We start from the raw sequence: 24,959 nt of genomic DNA, 5'->3' as shown, positions 1-24,959 counted from the left end.
AAGCTGAATCACAAATAGGATAGATCAAACCAGACTCTAACAGCTTCATCACCTCCTTCTTCACTACCTCCTGCATGTTCGAATTCAAGCGACGCTGCGGTTGCACTACAGGCTTGTAAACATCCTCCATCATAAAGCAATGCATGCAAAAAGTAGGGCTGAGGCCCTTGATATCAGATAGCCTCCAGGCAATCACATCACTGTGCTCCCTTAACACCTCAATCAACCTCACTTTTTCTCTCCTAGAAATGCGTACTCAAGGTGTGATGGAAGAACCTTAAGTTCTAAAGGCGGTGGAATCTCTACAGGAGTACTCTCATCACTAATCGCGTCTAGCTCCAATGGCTCAGAAACACACAACTCATCACTCTCATCCAACTGCTCCTCCTCTACTTCTTCAACCTCCTCCTCATCATGCTCGTCAACGACTCCCTCGCCTAGTAAATCAGCTCCACTGATGTACTCAAGACACGTGTCGACGCAAGATATGAATGAATTTAGAAAGTAAACGGAATGACACGGCCCACTATCATCATCACGACCGCCAGGATGCTGCATCGCTCTATCAATCTCAAATGTGACAATCTGGTCACCCGCACGAAGAGAAATCTTACCGTCAAAGACGTCGATGATCGCCTTTGCGGTTCGAAGGAATGGACGGCCCAGAATAATAGGAACTCTCTCATCGGCCCCCATATCGAGCACAATGAAATCCACTGGGAACACAAACCTATCAACCTTCACCAACAAATTCTCTACTATCCCACGAGGATACTTGACTGATCGCTCAGCCAAGGACAATGACATACGCGTGGGTGTAAACTCTCTTAGACCAAGTCGCTCATACAACGAAAACGGCATCAGATTGATGCTGGCCCCTAAATTGGGTAAGGCGTGGGCAGGGGTAACGGCTCTACCGAAGAAACATGGAATCGTGAAAGTACCAGGGTCGGTCAGTTTCTCTGGTAGCTTATTCAAGACTACCGCGGAACAACCTCCTGTCAACGGAATATTCAAAAGCTCACGGATTCTCTCCTTACGCTTCAAAAGATATTTGAGAAATTTCGCATACTTGGGCATAGACTGAAGCGCCTCGATAAACGGAAGATTGATTTTCAACTGTGTAAACATCTCGAGGAATTTTCCGTATTCCTGAGCATATTTCTGCTGCCTGGCACGGGCGGGGAACGGAAGGCGAGAATAATCAATCACCGGTGCCGGCCGAACCTTCGTCGGCAGCTTCTCCACTTTCTTCTCTACTGGTGACTCCTCGGCGTGTGCGGTACTTGCTGGGGCTAGCCTCGTGTGCACCTTGCCTGGAGCCTCCATCTCGATCTCCTCATCGACTTCTTCCTCTTTCTCTTCCTTAACTCTCTCTCTCACTACCTCTCCCAAACTCTTCCCACTACGGGTCGTAATAGCCTTCGCTGACTGATTCGCGGGATTCGTGAAAGTGTTTCCTGAAAACTGACCCAGCGGGTGCTCCTGCAACTGCTTATCAAGTCCACCTACTGTTCTCTGAAGATCAAGAAGGACGGCCTGCTGACTCTTGAGCTGGAGTTCGTGATTTTTATTAGTCTGCTCCTGACTTTTAACGAACGCCTGATTCTGCGTCATCATCTGAGCGAACATCTCCTCCAACCTGCTCAGACTACCCTCAGGAGCCTTTCCACTACCCTGACTCTCCTGAGTCGATCCTCCACTCGCAAACTGCCCACTCGAACCTGAGCCACTAAACTGCCCTGAACCAGAACTCGTGTAAATACCGGGCCCTCTACTCTTATACTGACCAGATGGAAATCCAGGAGGATTTCCAGACGAATGATAACCACTTGCATTACCACTACCGCGCCAGCTGGAGTTAGAATTATTGAACGGATTCGTGGGACCCCTAGACTGACCGGCTATGTACTCCAACTGCTCAAGAGTAAGGGTAGGACAATCGATAGTATCATGACCTCCTCGACAAACCTCACACCTATCAACTTTCTTCTTTATCTCGCTCAACTCCTGCCTCATCTCCTGCCTCAAACTCTCGACTACAGCAGCTACCGATGGATCCAAGCTAACTTGGTTTACCCCTCGACCGGCCGAGGTGGTACGCACAGGAATGGAAGTCCTGCTGGTAGTGTTGTAGTCCATATCAGAGAGAGCAAAGCTCTCCAACAAGTTATTGCACTCAGCCACCGTCTTCTTTCCCATAAGCTGACCTCCTGCTGAAGTATAGAAGCGAGCTCTAATCTCAGGAGTAAGACCATTGTAAAATTTCTCGACTAACGCCCAATCGGATAGACCATGCTGAGAACAACGGGATATCAGGGTCTGAAAACGCTCCCAAGCTAAGTGATACGGCTCATCAGGCTCCATACGAAATGAGTGAATCTTGTCACGAAGGCGAGACGCCTTGGCTGGCAGAAAATACTTGGCTAAGAATGCATCGCAAAGACCTGCCCAAGTAGTGAAAGTGCCAGCGGGCTGGGAATCGAACCAGACGGCTGCACGTCCAGCGAGTGAGAACGGAAAAACCTGAAGATACCTAGCATCAAGATTGACACCCTCAATGGAGAAGGTGCTGCAGAGACGAGTGATGCGATTGATATGAGCGGGGGCATCCTCGTCGTCACGACCATGGAACTGGCAAGAATTTGTGATGGCGGTCATAATGTAGGATGGAATCTGCCAGGACCGATCGTTCGGGATGTTTGGAAGGGTGATGGGTGAATTCCCACCGGCGAAACCGGTGGTCGCCTGATCGTAGACTGTCCTACGGGCCATTTGAGCTACGGGCGGTGGACTAGATGGACGGGTGGGTGGCGGAGAATTGTGAGGTGAAGACTTTGGTGTAAATCGAACGCGGGGGTGAAATGTGAAGACGAAGTAGAGCTAGAAGCACTTACCTCGGACGCGAAAGACGAGAGGATGACTTGAGTGTAAACGGAAGTGGCGGCGGTCCCTGCGAGCGTGTATGGGGCATCCACTACAACAACCGAAAACAACCAAGTAAGAAGACTCTAACAAATGACTCAACTAACTATAAAAGACACTAAATTACTTAGACACCTACGACTCAAACAAAATAAACAACTAGCACGTAATATGTCAAGTAAGTCCAAACAAAGTAATCAACGCAATCGCCAAGAGTCCCCGGCAACGGCGCCAAAAACTTGATGTGCTGAAAATGGGTTAATTAAAAACAACTAAAATTACCCTAATTCTAGACTCTCTAAGCTTTAAATTTATAAAACTAAGACTCGATCTAAACCCTAAACCACACAACCGGCAAGTGAACCGATCAATGTAAGCAAGTCCGAGTATCGAACCCACGAGACTCTACTGATTACGCTACGACTCTATCTAGACTAAGACTCACACGACATAACTAAATTGTTTATTAATTGGGGGGGGGGGTTCTAAATATCCTAAAATTATAATTAAAAATCAACTAAATTAACTAAACGAACTAGACACGAACTCACACGAAGGCTGAACTCAAGGATGATGAAGGAACTACCTAGACAGGAATCCTGATTGCTTTTAGTTATGATTATAATTGGAAGTTGTCTGCTATGGAACCGGGATCTTAAAATTCTCACCTCTCGGGAAATCTAAGGACCCCTAACCCTTCTCAAGAGCACGCTAAGATCCCCTAAAGGTTGTTAAATTACAGGTTATTAGACTCCTTTACAAGAAATCTAATGGGTTTATAAAAGTATCCTACAAGGCTCACTCCCTTACGAGACCTAAACCTAGGATAGGCTTGTTTTCTCAGCTAGACTGCTAGACAGCAGCCAAAAGGTTAACTTCCTAAGAAGGACCCACCTTGCGGTTTAATCACTTAGACCTCGCAATAATCTCGCACCTTACAACTATTGACGATTAGTAGAGCACTTGATTTTATAAAAAAATCAATTATTACTTCTAAGGTTTATCGGCAGATTTAACCCTAAAGATTCAAGATTTATTACGTGATATAGACAGTCACCAAAATCTAAAACCTAGCACGATTCTATTATGTGATAAAGACCGTCACCAAGATTCATGCGAAGCAATAATTAATAATTAAACAACATCAAGCACGCAAACACATCCAACTGATAGAACAAACCATTTACAATTTATAAACTATCCATAGCATTCAAAAATCCAAGAATAATCAAAACATATGCAATCAATCATCCATGTCTAGGTAGTAACAAAAACTTAGCCGCTAAACATGTTCAAGAATATGATAATAAACTTGTTTAAATCTAAATTCATCATTACAAATCAAGAACAAGCAAACCGAAGGATAAACAAGAAGAGATAACCCGAATATCTTCCAATCCGAATGGTCCTGAGCTTCCCATGATGATTCTTCACGACCAGACCTTCAAAACCTCTGAAATCAGCCTCCAAGATCGCCTCTCAAGTCCCAAGTTCGTTGATGTTGTTGTTCACGTTTAATGATCAATATATACTCCAAAACCCTAGATTTCCATGCAAGTTACGTCTTCAGCCGACATAGGGTCCTCACGCGGCCCGCGTTGTGACACCCCAGGAAAACCAGTGAACAATACAGCTTACCTAGCTTCCTCAGTGAGTGCGTACCAAATTTCAGAACGAAATTTCTTTTTAGTTGGGGATAATGTGACAACTCGTTTTTCGAACCCGTCTTTGTAATGAATGTAACGTATGTGATCATGTGAACTTGATTGACTTATGGAATGTTATAACATTATGATATGTGATTATGTGAACCTTGTGAGTATTGAATGCTATGTGTAATTTGTGTGCATGATACCTATAACCGAACCGCACAACACACAACTGATCACTCAAGCCCACTAGGGGCCGTATCTCGTGTAAACGGACCAAAGGGGCAGCCCGTGATGGGCCGGCCCACTCCCCCTTTATACGCAAACAAACACCCTCTAGGGAGTTGTTTCCTCATTCGGTTGCTAAACACACACACACCAAAACCCTACTTGCTCTCACCTCTCTCTCGAAGCCGGCGACCCTCCCATCCCTCGAAGCTCTTGACTCGGTTGATCCCATTCTCCTCTAATCCGGACGTGGTTGACCAACCTTAGTTCAAGAAACCTCTTTGTGTATCTGCCGAGCAACCCAAGGTGAGTTCACACAGCCAAGGCATGGGGTTCCTGGGTGGGAATGGGATTTGTTGAATTACTGTACATACTCAACTGATAGAACCTAACGATACAATACGACTAGACTAGTAACACTTACTGAAATGATCTTCGCACACCTGCCAAGGGTTGGCCGCGATATTATGACTGACTTCGCACACCTGCCTTAGGAAGGCCATGAACTAAACTTACTAATCTTCGCACACCTGCCTGGTAGGCCGCGATACAAATAAACCTAGTCTAGAATACTTGGGAGGAACATCCCCTAACATCTTCGCATACCTGCCTGGGAGGCCGCGATGGAAATATGATACTTGACATAACGAACGAACATACTACTCACACTATACTATTACTGAACTATTACTGAACTATGAACTGTGAACTCGCTCAACTAGTTGTTGACTCTCTATTACATGCCTTGCAGGCTTATAGGTGCATATCCAAGGAACTTGCTGTCTGGGAAGCTGGAGTGGTCGTGGGTCGAGACACATGGAAACGCAACACAAGAACTAAGAACTTACATGTGGTTTTATAAACACTCATTGAGTTAAATAAACTTCCGCTGTAAACTGTGAAATATTGTGATATTGTAACACTTGTTGTTTATAAATGAAAGTATTGTTCACCTATACTTATGAGTTCAATGTGATTGATGGTTAAGATCCTGGTCAGTCACGCCTCCAAGCGGTGGTACTCCGCGTGTGGATTTTTGGGGGTGTGGCAGATTGGTATCAGAGCCATTGGTTATAGTGAACTTGGTTTTAAAAAGGGAAACTGTTTTTGTAAAACCAGACTATAACCGGACAGTTCTGAAAACGAGAATACGACCATGACACTCAGCTCCAGATTGCAAGGTTCGTCTCTCTTATACTCATTGTACTACATAACTAGTGAACACCTACATACGATATTGCATGTGATTGCACGCTTAGCACCACGATACGAATTCATGTACATTTTCACGTAATAAGAGACCGATAGGGTGGTCATTCCCTAAACCTTCATAACTTACACTACTTGATAATCTTTGAAATCGACTCGAGTGTGGGGAACCATTTGACATGAGTTAAGAGGAGCTGAGATGAACATGCAAATCACAATATTATTGTGGGTGCACACGTAATAATATTGTGGGGTGCATGTGAGTCCCAGTAAGGTTTAACAAGTGGAGAAGGGGTTCTGTCCCGTTATTTGATCAGTGTGAAACATAACCAACCTATAGGGGCCATAGCAGTAGTTGTCTCCCTACTCAAACTTAAACGCGAACTTCTCATTTATCATTGGATCATTTCGAAACTCGATGCTGTCGAGTGTTACCCGAACACCCATCAGAACACCTAGCGAACCGTGTAGAATGTTAGGTGCTTATACGAACGTCCCTGAGTTGAACGATACCTTTCCTACTCCTTCTCGTTTATTGAAACTCATGGATTGACGTCTCCGATCCCGAAGCGTGATCACTTCTGCAATACTCTCGCCTCAGACGGTGAACTACTCGAACCACACGCAACGACGACGGGCCAGAGGATGAGCGTAACCCCCCAACCGATCTCAGCACGGACTAAGTTAAAACGTCATCAACCCAAGGAAACAATGACAGTTTTGGGAACTCTAGTAGTAGTAGCAACAACACTGGATGTGGTACTCGCGATGGGCATTTAGGATTGGTGTGGACAACGCTAAGATTGTAACAACATGGTGGCCTTCGTGCCCTTAGTAATAAACCACTTCGTCACAGTTCGACTCAACCCTAGTACACCTCGAAACCGAACCTGCTATGGAAACGGCAGATGGCGAGCCTATTGAAACTTTATATGGGTGTAGGAATGCAAACTCGACCTTGTGGGACAAGTGCTCAACGTCGACCCTTCTTCTGCTACCCTTGATAGATTTGATACGGTGGCCGTGTGGATTGGCTACCCAGGTATCGTATGCATACACTCAGTGAGAAGAAAACTTTGTGCGGAGAAACATTACCTACTGCAGCGTGTCAGAGTGGCACAACGGTTAACTTCATTTCAGCAAGAAGGACCCGGAGTGTCTACGGAAGGATTACCCAGCGACGATAACCCTCAGCACGGATGTCAAGACTAAGGAAAGGAGGATCGAGGATCCACCAATTATTCGTGACTTCTCCCTAAATGTTACCTGAAGAACTGTCAAGTTTATCTACACATCGACAGGTGGGATGTCAGACCAGTATCATGCTAGAAGTAACCCTCGTTATTGGTATATCTTACTACCATACACCAGGAAGGTTGCAGGAACTGCCTAATCAACTCCAAAAATTTTTGGACTCGTACTTCACTTTAAGGAGCCCCTGTTATACGCAAGAAGAGAAGTTACTCAACATGTGTTACGATTATCGAGGAACTCAACAAAGTGATAGTGGAGAGCCGCCATCCTCTTCCACGAATTGATGATCTATTCGACCAGTTGTATAGGGTCAAGCTACTACTCCAAGATGGGCCTAAGGCCAGGTTACCACCAGCTGAGAGTCCGGGTTGAGGACGTCTTCAGAACATGCTTTCAGAACTCGTTACGGACACTATGAGATTCTTGTCATGCTACTCGGGTTAACAAACGCACCGGCAGACTTCATGGACCTTATGAACAGAGTGTACAAGCCCTACCTAGATAAGCTTATGATTGTATCCGTCGACGACATTCTGATTTACTCCAAGAGTCAGGAGGAACACGAGCAACATTTACGATTGATTTTGGGAACTCCTTCGAACAGAGCAGTTGTACGCCAAGTTTTCAAAACGCGACTTCTAGCTTAGTGAAGTCCACTTTCTAGGCCACGTGGTAAACAAGGATGCGATTCATGTTGATCCATCCAAGGTAGATTCGATCAGAAATTGGCCTGCGCCTCGTACACCAACGGAAATACGCCAATTCTTGGGTTTGGCGGGTTACTACAGACGATTTATCGAAGACTTCTCGAAGATCGCGCAGCCACTTATGCTACTGACACAGAAGGGTGTCACCTACCGCCGGGGAGAGTCCTAGGAAACCGCTTTTCAGTACCTAAAGGATAGACTCTGCAGCGCACCTATTCTCTCTCTCCCAGAAGGCACGGAAGATTTTGTAGTCTATTGTGACGCGTCGATACAAGGACTTGGGTGTGTATTGATGCAGCGGGATAAAGTTATTGCCTACGCTTCGCGGCAACTTAAGATTCATGAACGGAACTACACGACGCACAATTTAGAGCTGGGAGCTGTTGTTTTCGCGCTTACGATATGGCGACACTACCTGTACGGTACCAGGTGCACAATTTACACTGATCACAGGAGTCTCGAGCATATCCTTAAGCAAAAGGATTTGAAAATGCGTCAACGAAGATGGGTTGAACTTCTGAACGATTATGAATGCGCCATCAAGTATCATCCAGGCAAGGCCAATGTTGTGGCTGACGCTCTCCGTCGGAAAGACACTCTACCTAGGCGCGTACGAGCTTTGCAGCTCACTATTCAGTCCAGTCTTCCTGCACAGATACGAACTGCTCAGATAGAAGCTCTAAAACCCGAAAACGTCAGGGCTGAAGCCTTACGCGGCTCAAGGCAACGAATGGAACAAAAGGAAGACGGCGCCTACTATGTAACGGGGCGTATTTAGGTCCCACTTTTTGGCGGTTTACGCGAGCTGGTAATGGATGAAGCTCACAAGTCCCGCTACTCGGTACATCCAGGGTCGGATAAAATGTACCACGACATCAGAACTACTTATTGGTGGCCTAGCATGAAGGCCCACATCGCTACTTACGTTGGCAAGTGCTTGACCTGTGCGAGAGTCAAGGTTGAATACCAGAAACCAGCGGGCCTACTTCAGCAACCCAAGATACCGCAATGGAAATGGGAAGAAATTTCCATGGATTTTGTTACAGGCTTACCCAGATCCCAGCGTGGGAATGATACCATATGGGTGATCGTGGATCGACTCACCAAGTCTGCACACTTCCTGGCTATAAAGGAAACGGATAAGTTCTCCACTCTCGCAGACGTTTATCTTAAAGAAGTTGTTTCAAGGCACGGGGTGCCCATTTCCATCATTTCGGATCGCGATGCACGATTCACGTCAGAACTATGGCAAGCGATGCACAAATCTTTCGGCTCACGATTAGACATGAGCACAGCATATCATCCTCAGACGGATGGGCAGTCTGAGCGAACGATCCAAACTCTTGAAGACATGCTTCGGACATGTGTTATCGATTTCGGCAACGGCTGGGAAAAGCATCTCCCTTTGGTGGAGTTCTCATACAATAACAGTTATCACACCAGCATAAAAGCCGCTCCGTTTGAGGCATTGTACGGGCGTAAATGCCGGTCACCTCTCTGTTGGGCAGAGGTGGGGGATAGTCAGATCACGGGTCCAGAGATTGTAGTGGACGCCACGGAAAAGATTGCACATATACGACAACGCATGGCGGCAGCACGCGACCGTCAGAAAGCATACGCGGATAAGCGTAGGAAGCCATTGGAATTTCACGTCGAGGACCGGGTTTTACTTAAAGTCTCACCCTGGAAGGGTGTGGTTCGTTTTGGGAAACGGGGCAAACTTAATCCGCGGTATGTCGGACCATTCGAGATTATAGAAATAATAGGCACAGTAGCCTACAGACTGAACCTACCAGCGGAACTCGGGGCAGTTCATAATGTTTTCCACGTGTCGAATCTGAAGAAGTGTCTGTCAGATGAGACCCTCATAGTTCCTTTTAAGGAACTCACTATCGACGAGCGGTTGCAGTTCATCGAGGAACCTGTAGAAATCACAGACCGAGATGTTAAGGTCCTCAAAAACAAGAGAATCCCTCTTGTTCGAGTTCGTTGGAACTCCAAACGTGGCCCAGAGTACACCTGGGAACGCAAAGACCAGATGACAGAAAAGTACCCCCAGTTATTCGGAACCAATGCAACCACTACTGAGGCTGAAGCTACTACTACGGAATTTCGGGACGAAATTCCAGATCAACGGGGGGAGGATGTGACACCCCAGGAAAACCAGTGAACAATACAGCTTACCTAGCTTCCTCAGTGAGTGCGTACCAAATTTCGGGACGAAATTTCTTTTTAGTTGGGGATAATGTGACAACTCGTATTTCGAACCCGTCTTTGTAATGAATGTAACGTATGTGATCATGTGAACTTGATTGACTTATGGAATGTTATAACATTATGATATGTGATTATGTGAACCTTGTGAGTATTGAATGCTATGTGTAATTTGTGTGCATGATACGTATAACCGAACCGCACAACACACAACTGATCGCTCAAGCCCACTAGGGGCCGTATCTCGTGTAAACGGACCAAAGGGGCAGCCCGTGATGGGCCGGCCCACTCCCCCTTTATACGCAAACAAATACCCTCTAGGGAGTTGTTTCCTCATTCGGTTGCTAAACACACACACACCAAAACCCTACTTGCTCTCACCTCTCTCTCGAAGCCGGCGGCCCTCCCATCCCTCGAAGCTCTTGACTCGGTTGATCCCATTCTCCTCTAATCCAGATGTGGTTGACCAACCTTAGTTCAAGAAACCTCTTTGTGTATCTGCTGAGCAACCCAAGGTGAGTTCACACAGCCAAGGCATGGGGTTCCCGGGTGGGAATGGGATTTGTTGAATTACTGTACATACTCAGCTGATAGAACCTAACGATACAATACGACTAGACTAGTAACACTTACTGAACTGATCTTCGCACACCTGCCAAGGGTTGGCCGCGATATTATGACTGACTTCGCACACCTGCCTTAGGAAGGCCGCGAACTAAACTTACTAATCTTCGCACACCTGCCTGGTAGGCCGCGATACAAATAAACCTAGTCTAGAATACTTGGGAGGAACATCCCCTAACATCTTCGCATACCTGCCTGGGAGGCCGCGATGGAAATATGATACTTGACATAACGAACGAACATACTACTCACACTATACTATTACTGAACTATTACTGAACTATGAACTGTGAACTCGCTCAACTAGTTGTTGACTCTCTATTACATGCCTTGCAGGCTTATAGGTGCATATCCAAGGAACTTGCTGTCTGGGAAGCTGGAGTGGTCGTGGGTCGAGACACATGGAAACGCAACACAAGAACTAAGAACTTACATGTGGTTTTATAAACACTCATTGAGTTAAATAAGCTTCCGCTGTAAACTGTGAAATATTGTGATATTGTAACACTTGTTGTTTATAAATGAAAGTATTGTTCACCTATACTTATGAGTTCAATGTGATTGATGGTTAAGATCCTGGTCAGTCACGCCTTCAAGCGGTGGTACTCCGCGTGTGGATTTTTGGGGGTGTGACACGCGTAACCTTAACAAAGAAACTTACGCAGCCCGTATCACTGCTCAAAACCGGAACTCCAACCTTAAACTCTCGCGGCCCGTATAAACTTAAGCTGTCTTCTTACGCGGCCCGTATGAATGGTGAACATGCGTTTTGTTTTGATTTAAGTTGGCGCGGCCCGCGTCAGTGTATGTTGAATCCTACGCGGGGCGCCTAAACTCTCCAGAACCGGTTTTTTAACTTGTTTTCGCTTACAAGCTTCCGGTTTTCGTCCCGACACTCTCCTTTGTCATATTTTACTCGTTTTTCGCCCTTTTCAGCTCCAAGTACCTGAAAACACAAATAGACTAGAAGTATGTACAATCTATCTAAAACCGACACTAAAAACGAATAACTAACGACTAAAACAGACGCGAATACCGATGTATTTTACAATACATCAGTGGTATGGCTACGCAAAGCCCGGCGAGTATCATGCAAAACGTTAACATGGAGAATGAATTGGGGACTATGCAAAAGCCACCGAAGCTCATGAGTTTAGATGAATATGCGGGTTGGTCCGGCCATTTCAAAAACTGGGTGCAAGCCAATCACTTCGAGTGTTGGATGAAAATAGAGGCTAAGTATGTACCACTAGTTAATGGTATGGGATTGGAAAAGGGCATCGGGAGTTTGACAGAATCGGAACAGATTGACTTCAAGGCTGAAAAGAAGATGGTGAGCATTTTGCAACAGGCCATCAAGGAAGATATCCTCATTTTGCTACAACATGAAGACAATGCTCAGTCAATGTGGCAAGCGTTGCAGCTGAAATTCCAAGGAAGTTTTCAATGATTAAGAGCAAGAAAGACTTAATCAAAAAGGAATTTGATATCTTTACTGGGATTAAAGGCGAGACAACAAAGCAGTTAATCGAACGATACTGTCATCTTGTGGTCGAAATGAAACGTTTGGAAATTAAAAAGACAAATGAAAGTGGATTGATAAGCTGTGTGATGCTCTTCCGTATAAGTGGGGCACGTATCTAATGATGCTAAAGAACAATTCTGATTTTGTGAATCTCAACCTCAGCTCATTCATCGAGAAGATTGAAGCCCACGAGTTGGAATTGCTGAAAATCAAGAAAATGAACTCAGCGAGTGTGCAGCAGGATGTATCGTTGTATTACAAAGGCAACCCTACAGTTTCAACCAATCAAAGTCCAAAAATACATACAGGGTTCAGTGCTGATAACACTTCAAGTGTTTCTTCAAACACACCGCAATCCGGCAATTCTTCACCATTCGCAAGTTTTGAACCGAATGTCAAAACTCAGGAACAGTCACCTCAAAGCTCAACAGGATCCAACCAACAGGCGTACGTTTCTGGGGTACAGTGCAATATTGCTGTAAACATATAGAATGGCAACGAGATAACAGAAACAGCTGCAAAACAGCACATAGCACTGCTTGCTTCCGTTCTTGAAGCTTATGAGGGGTTAGTAGCAGGGAGGATTGGTAATCCCGATATGACGAAGGAGGATTATGACCAAATCGATCCCGAAGAGCTTGAGTTAATTGACATCAAGTGGTGTATGGCGAGTTTGGTGCGTAGGGCACAATGTTTCATGGAAATTACCCGTAGGGCCCCGATCAAAAGTTAGGGTTTGATAAGTCGAAAGTTACGTGCTTTAAATGCAAAGTACGCGGTCACTTCAAACGAGAATGTCCTAATCGTGAAGTAAACTATCATCAAAACCCGTTCACCAACGACTACTACCGGCAAGCGATATATCACCGACCAAATCAACAGCCAACTGTTCAAAGGCGACAGATTGAGAATAAACCAGAAAAACCAATGATCGTGAATCAAGACGACGAGAAGGTTGCTGCAGGTTTCAGCTGGGATAAATATATCCTCGGTAGTGATGGTCAAGCAATGATGGCTGAAGTTGTTGAGATTTCTGAGAGTGTGTCGGAATCGGAAACAGTTACTGAAAATGTTTCTGAGGATGTTGTAGAGGTTTCTGCTGATAATACGGTTGATATGGAAGAAATAGCTGCTGGAGTGTATTACTACCAGTCTGAGCAGGAGGTTTTGGGAAGTTTAATGAAATCTGTATTGCCTCCTAACCTTTCTGAATCTTTTGCAGGTTACTTTGAAGAACCAAGGACCGGAACATGTCCAAGGTTTGAAGAGAAGAAAGAAGTCGTTGAAGAGTTGATAGATGTGTCGAAAGAGATGACTGGAGAAGTTTTGAAAGACATAGCTGACAAAGCGCTTATGGGAAAACTCAAAGAGGTAGACTCAGAAACTGAGGAGTCAAAGTCTGTCAGTTGTGTGTCTGTCAAACAAGATTAATCTGGAGTTCAGGAGAGCAAATCTGTCAGTTTGTCTGAGTTTGAGTCAAACAATGTCGGTAAAACTGTGTGTGTAGAGCAGGATGTTGAAAAGATTGTTTCAATCCCTGAAACACCGTGCAAACAGTGTTTGGAACCATGCACGAAGTGTCTTGAAAAAGACACTAAGTATCAGGAATTGAAACACCATGCTGATATGATTAAGTTTGACCTTGGCAAAGTTAAAGAAGCGTACGATACTCTTAAAAGGTCAATCAAGATGATACAAAAAGAAAGTGTCGAAAATGATAAAGCTACAAAATTGGCTAAAGCAACATTATTTGATAAACAACAAGAAGTCAATTTTCATTTAGACACAATCGCATCACTTAAAAAGGAACTCGAATTGGTTAAAATGATCGGATTGATAAGAAGTTAATGAGTTATGTGGCTTCTTCATACGTTCTTGATCAGATTGTCCCCCAACAGCCACATAAGGCACCAGTCTTTAAAAGCGTTCCACCCCCAATGTGGAGTCATTACACACAGAAGTATCCAGATGGGGTGGAAGCGGCTCTGAATCTCTAATTGAGATCGATAGAGGATGATTTGCCTGAGACTATAGATGTCACATTTTCCCCATCCGATACCGACAACGAATCTCAGGTTGTCAAAACAGTTGTCGATCAGGTGTTGGATGAGGAGAGTGAGAAATCTGAAAAGGCTCATTCTGAGAAGGCTGTCAGTGATTCTGAAGAAGAAGGGAATTTCTTAGATCGATATGTACCGAAATCGGAAAAGAGTGCGAATGAAGATCCGATCATGGTGGTCTACACTATGATTGGAACAGACAAACTTTATTCCGATTCCGAGTACCCACTTTAGAATGTGAAAATCGAGAATGTCGAAAAAGTGTTTAAACTGGTTGAAATGAACATTAACGAGGTTAATAACAATTAACTCTTTTCGAAACTTAAGAAATCTTTTGTGACATCACGTCCCACAAGGAATCGCTTTTGAAAAGAAACCGGCTAAGCAGGTGTTTAAGCCGAAAGAGAAGATAAATGATGTTTTTGTCGCTGGTCCAAGTGTAGACGATGAGAAAGATTATATTTTCAGTCAAAAAGTTGTGGACGATTTCAATGCAGCAAAGAAGTTGAAAGAAGAGTCTGTGAAATCTACTTTTGTCGAATATGACAAGAGGGTGTGTTACCGCTGCAATGAGATCGGCCACATGGCGAGACAATGTCAGAAAGTGATTGAGAAACCTGGTGTTGTAAAACCGGTTTAAAAACAAACTGTCTCAAAACCAAGTGTTCAAAAACAAACCGTTTCTAAACCAACTGTTCAAAAGCCAATCATTCTCAAACCTCGACCTAAATCTCCGACTGACACAAAGGGAAAAAAGCCGATGGTTTCTCGGATCCGTATTTTGAAACGAGGTGAATCGTTGAATTCGAAGGATAAGCCGAAATCAATTTTCGAGATTGGCGAATCCTCTAAGAATCGAAAGACTTCAAAGATTTACCCTAAGACAAAAATCTTTGAAAATCAATCTTGGGTCGCGAAATCGAAACCGTCGGTTGAGGTTAAAAAGATGGAGAACGCTTTGAAAATTGATTCAAATCTTTTTAGAGATGATGTTGTTGAGTTTGAGAATGAAATTGATAAGTTTCTTGCTGAATTTCCACCGATAACTTACAAAGTTAAAACGATTGTGAAAAAAGAGGTTCCAAATGTCACTTTTGATTTTCTGAAAACAAGTGAGAAGTGTGGTGTTGTGTTCGGAAGTGTGTCGGAAGTTAAGAAATCCTGGGCTTCATTGTTTGAATAAATTTGATGTGATCTTTGCAGGGGCTGCCTGTCACACCCCGGCCGCGTATAACATGCAACCGCGGCGGAAACGCCGGGGAGTGTTGTGACACCTGTGTCACCACGACCATCAAACAAATACCAAACCAATGAAATATTGTATTTCATAGTTTGGATTTGTATAAACATGTGTATCTTTTGCACATATCAATTCTTGTTTGATTTCGGGCTTTAAATCGCTTTCTGGAAGGTTATACGCGATCTGATGCGTAAATATAACGAGTTTAATGCAACAAACACTCCGGAACAGTGAAATAGGCTTAACATACCTTAAATAACCCTAACATAAATTAGAAATAAGTTTTGAATGGTTTGGTATGCCGAAATCAAGTTTATTCGCTTACAGGGACTAAATTCGACAAACTGCGAAAGTATGTCAATTTGTACTGTAACAGACCTTCCGGAACTTGATCATAAGTTAAATATGCCCTAAATATCCTTTACATAGCTTAGAAATAGGCTTTGAGGTGTTTGGTGCGCAAAAATAAACTTTATGCTCATTCAGGGACTAAAAGCGTCAAAAAGTGCATAAGTTTGCATTTTCGCGCATATTTTACGTTCTGAATACTTCCGGAGATCCAAAAATTTATGTAAGCATTAAAATATTTTATTTTAGTGTTTGGTATGATAAATTCCATTCGTCGCTTAATTTGGATCGTTTTTGCGTTCGTTACGACTCCCGTCGTAATTAAGCGAATAACGCAACCGTATGACCAAACGAACCAACATCCGTGATGTCTTTGAGCATATTTTAAGTTCCCTATACTTTATTATCATTTTAGAGCCTTGAAATGAGGTTAAAGGGGTTTAAAAGTGCCAAAAAAAATCAAGTTTTACAAGTGTAGGGACCATTTTTGAAATTTCTGGCAGATTCAATGAACCTAGTCCATTTTGAAGTGTTAATGGTTTTCACCCATGGTTTTGCAAAACCATGGGATGGTATTCAATGAACATAGTCCACATTAGGGGCTCCCATGGTTTTTGAAAACCATGTGTCCACATGTAAGGTCTAGATCAAATCACGTTTTTCGACGAACGATCTTAACGGTTCAAGGAAATCTAAAAATACCCCTCACCCATTTCATTCTTCCTCACATTTGAATCTGATTCTACACTCTCTAAGTGGAAGTATATGCTTCCTACCTGAGAGTGAATCGGGTTCGAATCTTGAGGGGACCTTCTGTAAGTATTCTTTCGCGTTTTGCATTCGTTTTAGCGTTAAAGTCAAACTGCGTTTGTCTTTCTACATTAACCAGTTTATGGTCAATGCGAAGTTTGTTTGAACTTCATAACGTGAGTGAAATCATGATGGTTATAGTCCCTAGTAACTATACCTACTGATTACCACGTTATCTAGGCTCAGTGACGAGTCGTAGTTTCGGCCAAAATGCGTTTTCTCACGTATTTTGTAACCAAACTACTCTAGGGTATTAAAACCGTTTGTTTTAATACCCAACCTGTTTTCTAACTTTACTAAACATGTTCTAGCATGTTTAGCTCGTCGCTTTTAGATTTGTGCTTGTTTAGGGTCGTAAAGGTAAGCGATCTAATCAATCGCTTATGCTTACGAACCCGACCCATTGGTCGATCTTTAGGATCCGACCAAACACATTAGGTGACCATAGTTGTATAGGGAATAACCTTCCGAGGTTATACCTTATGGTCACGACGTTTAGTTAGTTATATGATAGGTAGTTTATATGCCTTAGGTAAATTACCAAAATGCCCTTTTTACGCATAAATTCATTTTAAGTCTATGTAACGAAATTTTTGACATCTAAACTGATTTAACGACAATATTAAACATGTTAAGGCATATCTTGCTTGTCATAGGACTAGTTAGGCATTCCAAACGCGTTTTACGCAAACGACGCGTTAAAGTGGCGTAAGCTACCTAAACGGGTCGTAATGGGTCAAAAGCACTTAGGATAGGTTTCGTTTTAGTACGTAGGCTTTGTTAAACCATATTACATAAGTTCCCATACTTATTTGGTTTACAAACCCTTGTACTACCCGATCCCCCGATAGGTCCGTTTATTAATGTAGATACCTATATAGGTGCCGTTTGATTCCGTGATCTTCTAGCTTTGCTTGGTGGTTATCCTAAGACTTCTAAGCACCCTCAAGTGAGTACATAGACCCCTCTTTTACTGTCTTTCAAACATTTTGGGGTGAAACACATGTGCCTACTTGTTACTTTCATGATTTCATGCTTTTATATCATATACTTGCTATGTTCATTAGTACACTATTAGTACATGATTTCATTGTGTTTTTGCTATGTATGCCCATTGTATGCATACTTAGTACATCGTTTTACATAACATTTCATGCTATGTATGTTCATCATACTTAGTACATTTTACATCACATGCTATGTATGCCCATTGTGTACATACTTAGTACATCGTTTTACATAACATTTCATGCTATGTATGTTCATCATACTTAGTACATCGTTTTACAAGACATCTTATACTTGGTATCATGCTATGTATGCCCATCCGTCGCATATTTAGTACATTGTTTGTGCATTCTTACCTATGGTTTGGTTGTTACATATTTCACTTGCCATACATGAAATTTTGTTTACACAATACTTGATTGACATTTGACAACGGTTTAGACATGGGCAATTTACATTGGCGGTTTATGTGGGTAAGTGATTTGAGTAACGAGACGTGTGTAATGTGATACAAGCATGGTGGATACGCCGCTGGTACTTCCAATATATAAGTGCTTGTATTATATTACATTTCGTAGCGTTATTTAAATCATTCATTCGGATTTATACATTTTTACACAAATAACATATTTTTCACAAGACATTGTTTTACAAAACAATTTGTTTTATACAAACTCATTTTTACTTGGTTATTCATTTAACCTTACATCATTCTTTTAACTATACATATCTATCATCGATTTTCAAACGTTTTATAAAAGCAAACACTTAAACTGGATTCATGACAAGTTTTTGGTTAAACATTTTCTTAAACCTAAGTCATGGATCCTATTTTTCATAAAACCTATGTACTCGCCGGCATTTTTATGCTGACGTATTTTCACATGTGTTTCAGGTACAATAGTTGATGATATTTGATGATGATATTGATGCATGCTCACATAGGATTGGACGAGACCTTAGTGACATTAAAAGATGCAAGACTAGTTAATTTTTGTTATGTTTCTTTATTGTTAAGACATTGTAACTCATTTAATTCAATAAAATGAAATTTGTTTAATCCATGGTTGTGAAACAATGATTCTGTTACAACACTCCCCGACGTTTCCGCCACGTTTTGTTGTTTTACGTGGTCGGGGTGTGACAGAAAAGTTGGTATCAGAGCCAATGGTTATAGAGAATTAGGTTATTAGTAATGCTTCGACCTAGACTATAACCTTCCTAGGACCCTAACGCGAGTTTACTTGCGTTTAGTCATAAAACAATACCGTCACTTATCCTTAGGTGACAACCACAAAAAGAACATAAATTTGATCTGCTTTGAAAACTAATCATCTGTTCTAGGATGATTGATTACTAGGTTTTGAACCCTTTGTTATAAGGTTTTGAACCCTTTAAGTTTTCAAAATTTCGTCAAAGTTTGGGTCTAAATAATGTGAACACGTGCAAACGGGAAGAGTGGGTGCCTGTACCCTGAGTTTTCTGTCTAAGGCTAGAGTGTTCGTACAAATCCGCAGTATCGGACCAGTCACTCTTACCTGGGAACTCTTGGGGTGAGTGTCCACTTATAGGCGAGTATTCTTCAAGATACATTATGGGGACCTATTTACTTTGATTCAGCCTTTGTGTGTTGTTTGTTTGCTTCGTGGTTCAAACAAATGACCATCACCCATTCTTTTGGTCGGTAATTTCCTATTCTTACCCAATGCCATTTCACTTGTTTCTCTCTCTTGTTTCCCTTTTAGAATGCCTCCACGACGCGACAATCAGATACCTAATGAAGAACTGGCATCTATCATTACGCAGCAAATGACTGCTGCAATCCCGAACATCGTTGCTCAATGCAACCAAGCTCTCAACAACAATAATGCCCCTTGCAACTTCAAGACGTTCAACTCAGCTAAGCCATCAAAGTTTTCTGGGACTCAAGGAGTGACTGCACTTCTGCAATGGTTCGAAAGTCTAGAGAGCACCTTCAGACATGTTCAATGCCCAAACGAGCAAAAGGTAGATTTCGCATCCAGTGTCTTTGAGAAAAGGGCTTTGACATGGTGGAACGGTGTGATGAGATATAGGGGTGCCGAAGTGGCACTGGCTCAAACGTGGGAAGAGCTTCGAGCCCTGATGATGAAGGAATTCTGTCCTTGTCATGAGATTAGGGCCTTGGAAAGAGAATTCGACGATCTTAAGCAAGACAGCGGTGAACATCGAGCCTACACCGATCGATATGAGGAGCTGAGCCTGTTGTGTCCTTCCATGGTTACGCCTTTGGATAAGGCGATCAAGAAATACATTGATGGTCTCCCTGACTCAGTTCAGGACATTGTTACAGGTAGTAATCCTACCACAGTTAGACAGGCCATTGAATTATCTGCTACCCTAACCGAATCTCAGATCAGGAAACGTAAGCTTTTCCGAAAGGGTGACAAGAAACCGGTCGAGGAATCGAAACCAATCGAGGAATCAAAGACCATGGATGAACAGACTGGATCCCCTAAGAAGTTAAAGAAGCGAAAGGCTTCTCAGAACTTCGCCATGGTTACTCACAATGATCAAGCCGTCCCCAACCAACCAGCTCAACCCCCTGCTAGGAAGCCATACAATGGAAATTCACCCTTGTGCAACCAATGTAACCTTCATCATCATGCTAGGGTGAAGTGCCGCGAATGCCAAATTTGTGGACTTAAAGGTCACACCGCAAAGGTTTGCCGAGCTGCAGTTGCACCAAATCAAGCTAACAACAATCCTGCTCAAGCTCGCTTTCCACCAGGTCCTTGCTACAATTGTGGCGAGGTGGGTCATTTCCGAAGAAATTGCCCAAAGCTTGCTAATGCTAATCCAGCACAGTGATGAGCATCTGACCGACTAGAAGACAACACCCTTTAGAAATAATCATGTCTTGTGTATTATTTTCTTTTGTTGTCAAGGTCCATGAAACAGTTTTTATCATTGTTTATAAATAAATCTTTTTATTTTACATTGCAATATGCAAATGTGATGGCATGTATAAACAATGTATCCCCTTCAATACCGACAATCAAGGAGCCGTATTCCTTGAAAAACATACTACCCCCAAAATCCTTCCATCTTATGATCTATTGCGTTTTCTTGAAAATGAAATCGAATATTCGGTAGATCATTCTATCTTTATAGATAGATTCTTGAAAGTGATTAAAATACCAAATGAAATCCACGGATTGGATTCCTGGTGTACTTTAAGTATCCGCGTCCAAAGATAACAAATTAATAACTGAGTTAAGCAACTATGTGATTATGTGCTTATGTGTTCCTTTTTATGCTTTTGGTGTAATCCAAGTTTTTGTTATCCAAATCCTCGTAGAATCGTCCATATCATTCGTATAAGGGATTCATAGTAGGATATCCAAAGGTACTATATTAAATCCTCAATGGGCTTTTATGCAATAGTAAAGACCCTTGGATTATATTGTACTATTCTATAATTAGACCCCTTGAGTGGTCTAGTTAAACAGATTGATCCAAAAATCTAGTTAGGAATATCGTGTGATGATATAGCTGAAAGGACTCCATAGGTGGTCTAATTAAAGAGATCATTTATTGATCTAATTAAAAGGACCCTATGGTAGTCTAGTCACCCTCATCACAAGTTTGATATTTTTCCCCAAAACATTACAAAACAAACTGTGCGGACTGTGCAAGGAATTACGTAATTATGGATGCATACATAATTATGGAATTTAGTGCACAGAAACCACAGCAAGTTTTGTCGTGTATCTAGAGTTAACCCTGTTCATTTTCGTATCTGGAGAAATTGTGGAAAATGACTCATTCCGTTCACTTTCGTTTCTGAAGAAATTGTGGAAAATGACTCATTCCGTTCATTTTCATATCTGAAGAAATTGTGGAAAATGACTCATTCCGTTCATTTTCGTATCTGAAGAAATTGTGGAAAATGACTCATTCCGTTCATTTTCGTTTCTGAAGAAATTGAGGAAAATGACTCATTCCGTGCATTTTCGTTTCTAAAGGATACCCATTAAGAAAAATGACTCATTCTGTGCATTTTTCGTTTCTGAAAATTTTTCCATCGAAGGGAAATGAATATCCCTGATTTTTCCTTCATTTCCATTTCTGAAGAGTCTCCATTAAGGAAATGACAGGATATTGCCTTGCATATCTTTGGTGGCTATTTGACACAAAGTCACAAAATAGACTCCTACGAATAAATTTCGGGACGAAATTTTCTAAAGTAGGGGAGACTGTGACACCTGTGTCACCACGACCATCAAACAAATACCAAACCAATGAAATATTGTATTTCATAGATGGGATTTGTATAAACATGTGTATCTTTTGTACATATCAATTCTTGTTCGATTTCGGGCTTTAAATCGCTTTCTAGAAGGTTATACGCGATCTGATGCGTAAATATAACCAGTTTAATGCAACAAACACTCCGGAACAGTGAAATAGGCTTAACATACCTTAAATAACCCTTACATAACTTAGAAATAAGTTTTGAATGGTTTGGTATGCCAAAATCAAGTTTATTCGCTTACAGGGACTAAATTCGACAAACTGCGAAAGTATGTCAATTTGTACTGTAACAGACCTTCCGGAACTTGATCATAAGTTAAATATGCCCTAAATATCCTTTACATAGCTTAGAAATAGGCTTTGAGGTGTTTGGTGCGCAAAAATAAACTTTATGCTCATTCAGGGACTAAAAGCGTCAAAAAGTGCATAAGTTTGCATTTTCGCGCATATTTTACGTTCTGAATACTTCCGGACATCCAAAAATTTATGTAAGCATTAAAATATTTTATTTTAGTGTTTGGTATGATAAATTCCATTCGTCGCTTAATTTGGATCGTTTTTGCGTTCGTTACGACTCCCGTCGTAATTAAGCGAATAACGCAACCGTACGACCAAACGAACCGACATCCGTGATGTCTTTGAGCATATTTTAAGTTCCCTATACTTTAATATCATTTTAGAGCCTTGAAATGTGGTTAAAGGGGTTTAAAAGTGCCAAAAAAAATCAAGTTTTACAAGTGTAGGGACCATTTTTGAAATTTCTGGCAGATTCAATGAACCTAGTCCATTTTGAAGTGTTAATGGTTTTCACCCATGGTTTTGCAAAACCATGGGATGGTATTCAATGAACATAGTCCACATTAGGGGCTCCCATGGTTTTTGAAAACCATGTGTCCACATGTAAGGTCTAGATCAAATCACGTTTTTCGACGAACGATCTTAATGGTTCAAGGAAATCTATAAATACCCCTCACCCATTTGAATCTGATTCTACACTCTCTAAGTGGAAGTATATGCTTCCTACCTGAGAGTGAATCTGGTTTGAATCTTGCGGGGACCTTCTGTAAGTATTCTTTCGCGTTTTTCATTCGTTTTAGCGTTAAAGTCAAACTGCGTTTGACTTTCTACATTAACCAGTTTATGGTCAATGCGAAGTTTGTTTGAACTTCATAACGTGAGCGTAATCACGATGGTTATAGTCCCTAGTAACTATACCTGCTGATTACCACGTTATCAAGGCTCAGTGACGCGTCGTAGTTTCGGCCAAAATGCGTTTTCTCGCGTATTTTGTAACCAAACTACTCTAGGGTATTAAAACCGTTTGTTTTAATACCAAACCTGTTTTCTAACTTTACTAAACATGTTCTAGCATGTTTAGCTCGTCGCTTTTAGATTTGTGCTTGTTTAGGGTCGTAAAGGTAAGCGATCTAATCAATCGCTTATGCTTACGAACCCGACCCATTGGTCGATCTTTAGGATCCGACCAAACACATTAGGTGACCATAGTTGTATAGGGAATAACCTTCCGAGGTTATACCTTATGGTCACGACGTTTAGTTAGTTATATGACAGGTAGTTTATATGCCTTAGGTAAATTACCAAAATGCCCTTTTTACGCATAAATTTATTTTAAGTCTATGTAACGAAATTTTTGACATTTAAACTGATTTAACAACAATATTAAACATGTTAAGGCATATCTTGCTTGTCATAGGACTAGTTAGGCATTCCAAACGCGTTTTACGCAAACGACGCGTTAAAGTGGCGTAAGCTACCTAAACGGGTCGTAATGGGTCAAAAGCACTTAGGATAGGTTTCGTTTTAGTACGTAGGCTTTGTTAAACCATATTACATAAGTTCCCATACTTATTTGGTTTACGAACCCTTGTACTACCCGATCCTCCGATAGGTCCGTTTATTAATGTAGATACCTATATAGGTGCCGTTTGATTCCGTGATCTTCTAGCTTTGCTTGGTGGTTATCCTAAGACTTCTAAGCACCCTCAAGTGAGTACATAGACCCCTCTTTTACTGTTTTTCAAACATTTTGGGGTGAAACACATGTGCCTACTTGTTACTTTCATGATTTCATGCTTTTATATCATATACTTGCTATGTTCATTAGTACACTATTAGTACATGATTTCATTATGTGTTTGCTATGTATGCCCATTGTGTGCATACTTAGTACATCGTTTTACATAACATTTCATGCTATGTATGTTCATCATACTTAGTACATTTTACATCACATGCTATGTATGCCCATTGTGTGCATACTTAGTACATCGTTTTACATAACATTTCATGCTATGTATGTTCATCATACTTAGTACATCGTTTTACAAGACATCTTATACTTGGTATCATGCTATGTATGCCCATCCGTCGCATACTTAGTACATTGTTTGTGCATTCTTACCTATGGTTTGGTTATTACATATTTCACTTGCCATACATGAAATTTTGTTTACATAATACTTGATTGACATTTGACAACGGTTTAGACATGGGCAATTTACATTGGTGGTTTATGTGGGTAAGTGATTTGAGTAAAGAGACGTGTGTAATGTGATACAAGCATGGTGGATACGCCGCTGGTACTTCCTATATATAAGTGCTTGTATTATATTACATTTCGTAGCGTTATTTAAATCATTCATTCGGATTTATACATTTTTACACAAATAACATATTTTTCACAAGACATTGTTTTACAAAACAGTTTGTTTTATACAAACTCATTTTTACTTGGTTATTCATTTAACCTTACATCATTCTTTTAACTATACATATCTATCATCGATTTTCAAACGTTTTATAAAAGCAAACACTTAAACTGGATTCATGACAAGTTTTTGG

At 41.7% G+C, this 24,959-nt stretch overlaps 1 protein-coding gene across 1 annotated transcript; it reads right to left on the bottom strand.

The window, feature by feature from the left end:
- Positions 1-228: 228 nt before the first annotated feature.
- LOC110925030 lies at positions 229-2,775 on the bottom strand. The gene is made up of 2 exons (XM_022169002.1): positions 1,312-2,775; positions 229-1,119 (listed from the first exon to the last, which is right to left on the bottom strand). Exons 1-2 carry the CDS (start codon positions 2,773-2,775, stop codon positions 229-231), a joined length of 2,355 nt encoding a protein of 784 aa, XP_022024694.1.
- Positions 2,776-24,959: the final 22,184 nt, after the last annotated feature.

The sequence above is a fragment of the Helianthus annuus genome, chromosome 17 (assembly GCF_002127325.2).
Source record: "Helianthus annuus cultivar XRQ/B chromosome 17, HanXRQr2.0-SUNRISE, whole genome shotgun sequence".
NCBI lineage: Eukaryota > Viridiplantae > Streptophyta > Magnoliopsida > Asterales > Asteraceae > Helianthus > Helianthus annuus.
This window is presented reverse-complemented; position numbering and strand designations above follow the sequence as displayed.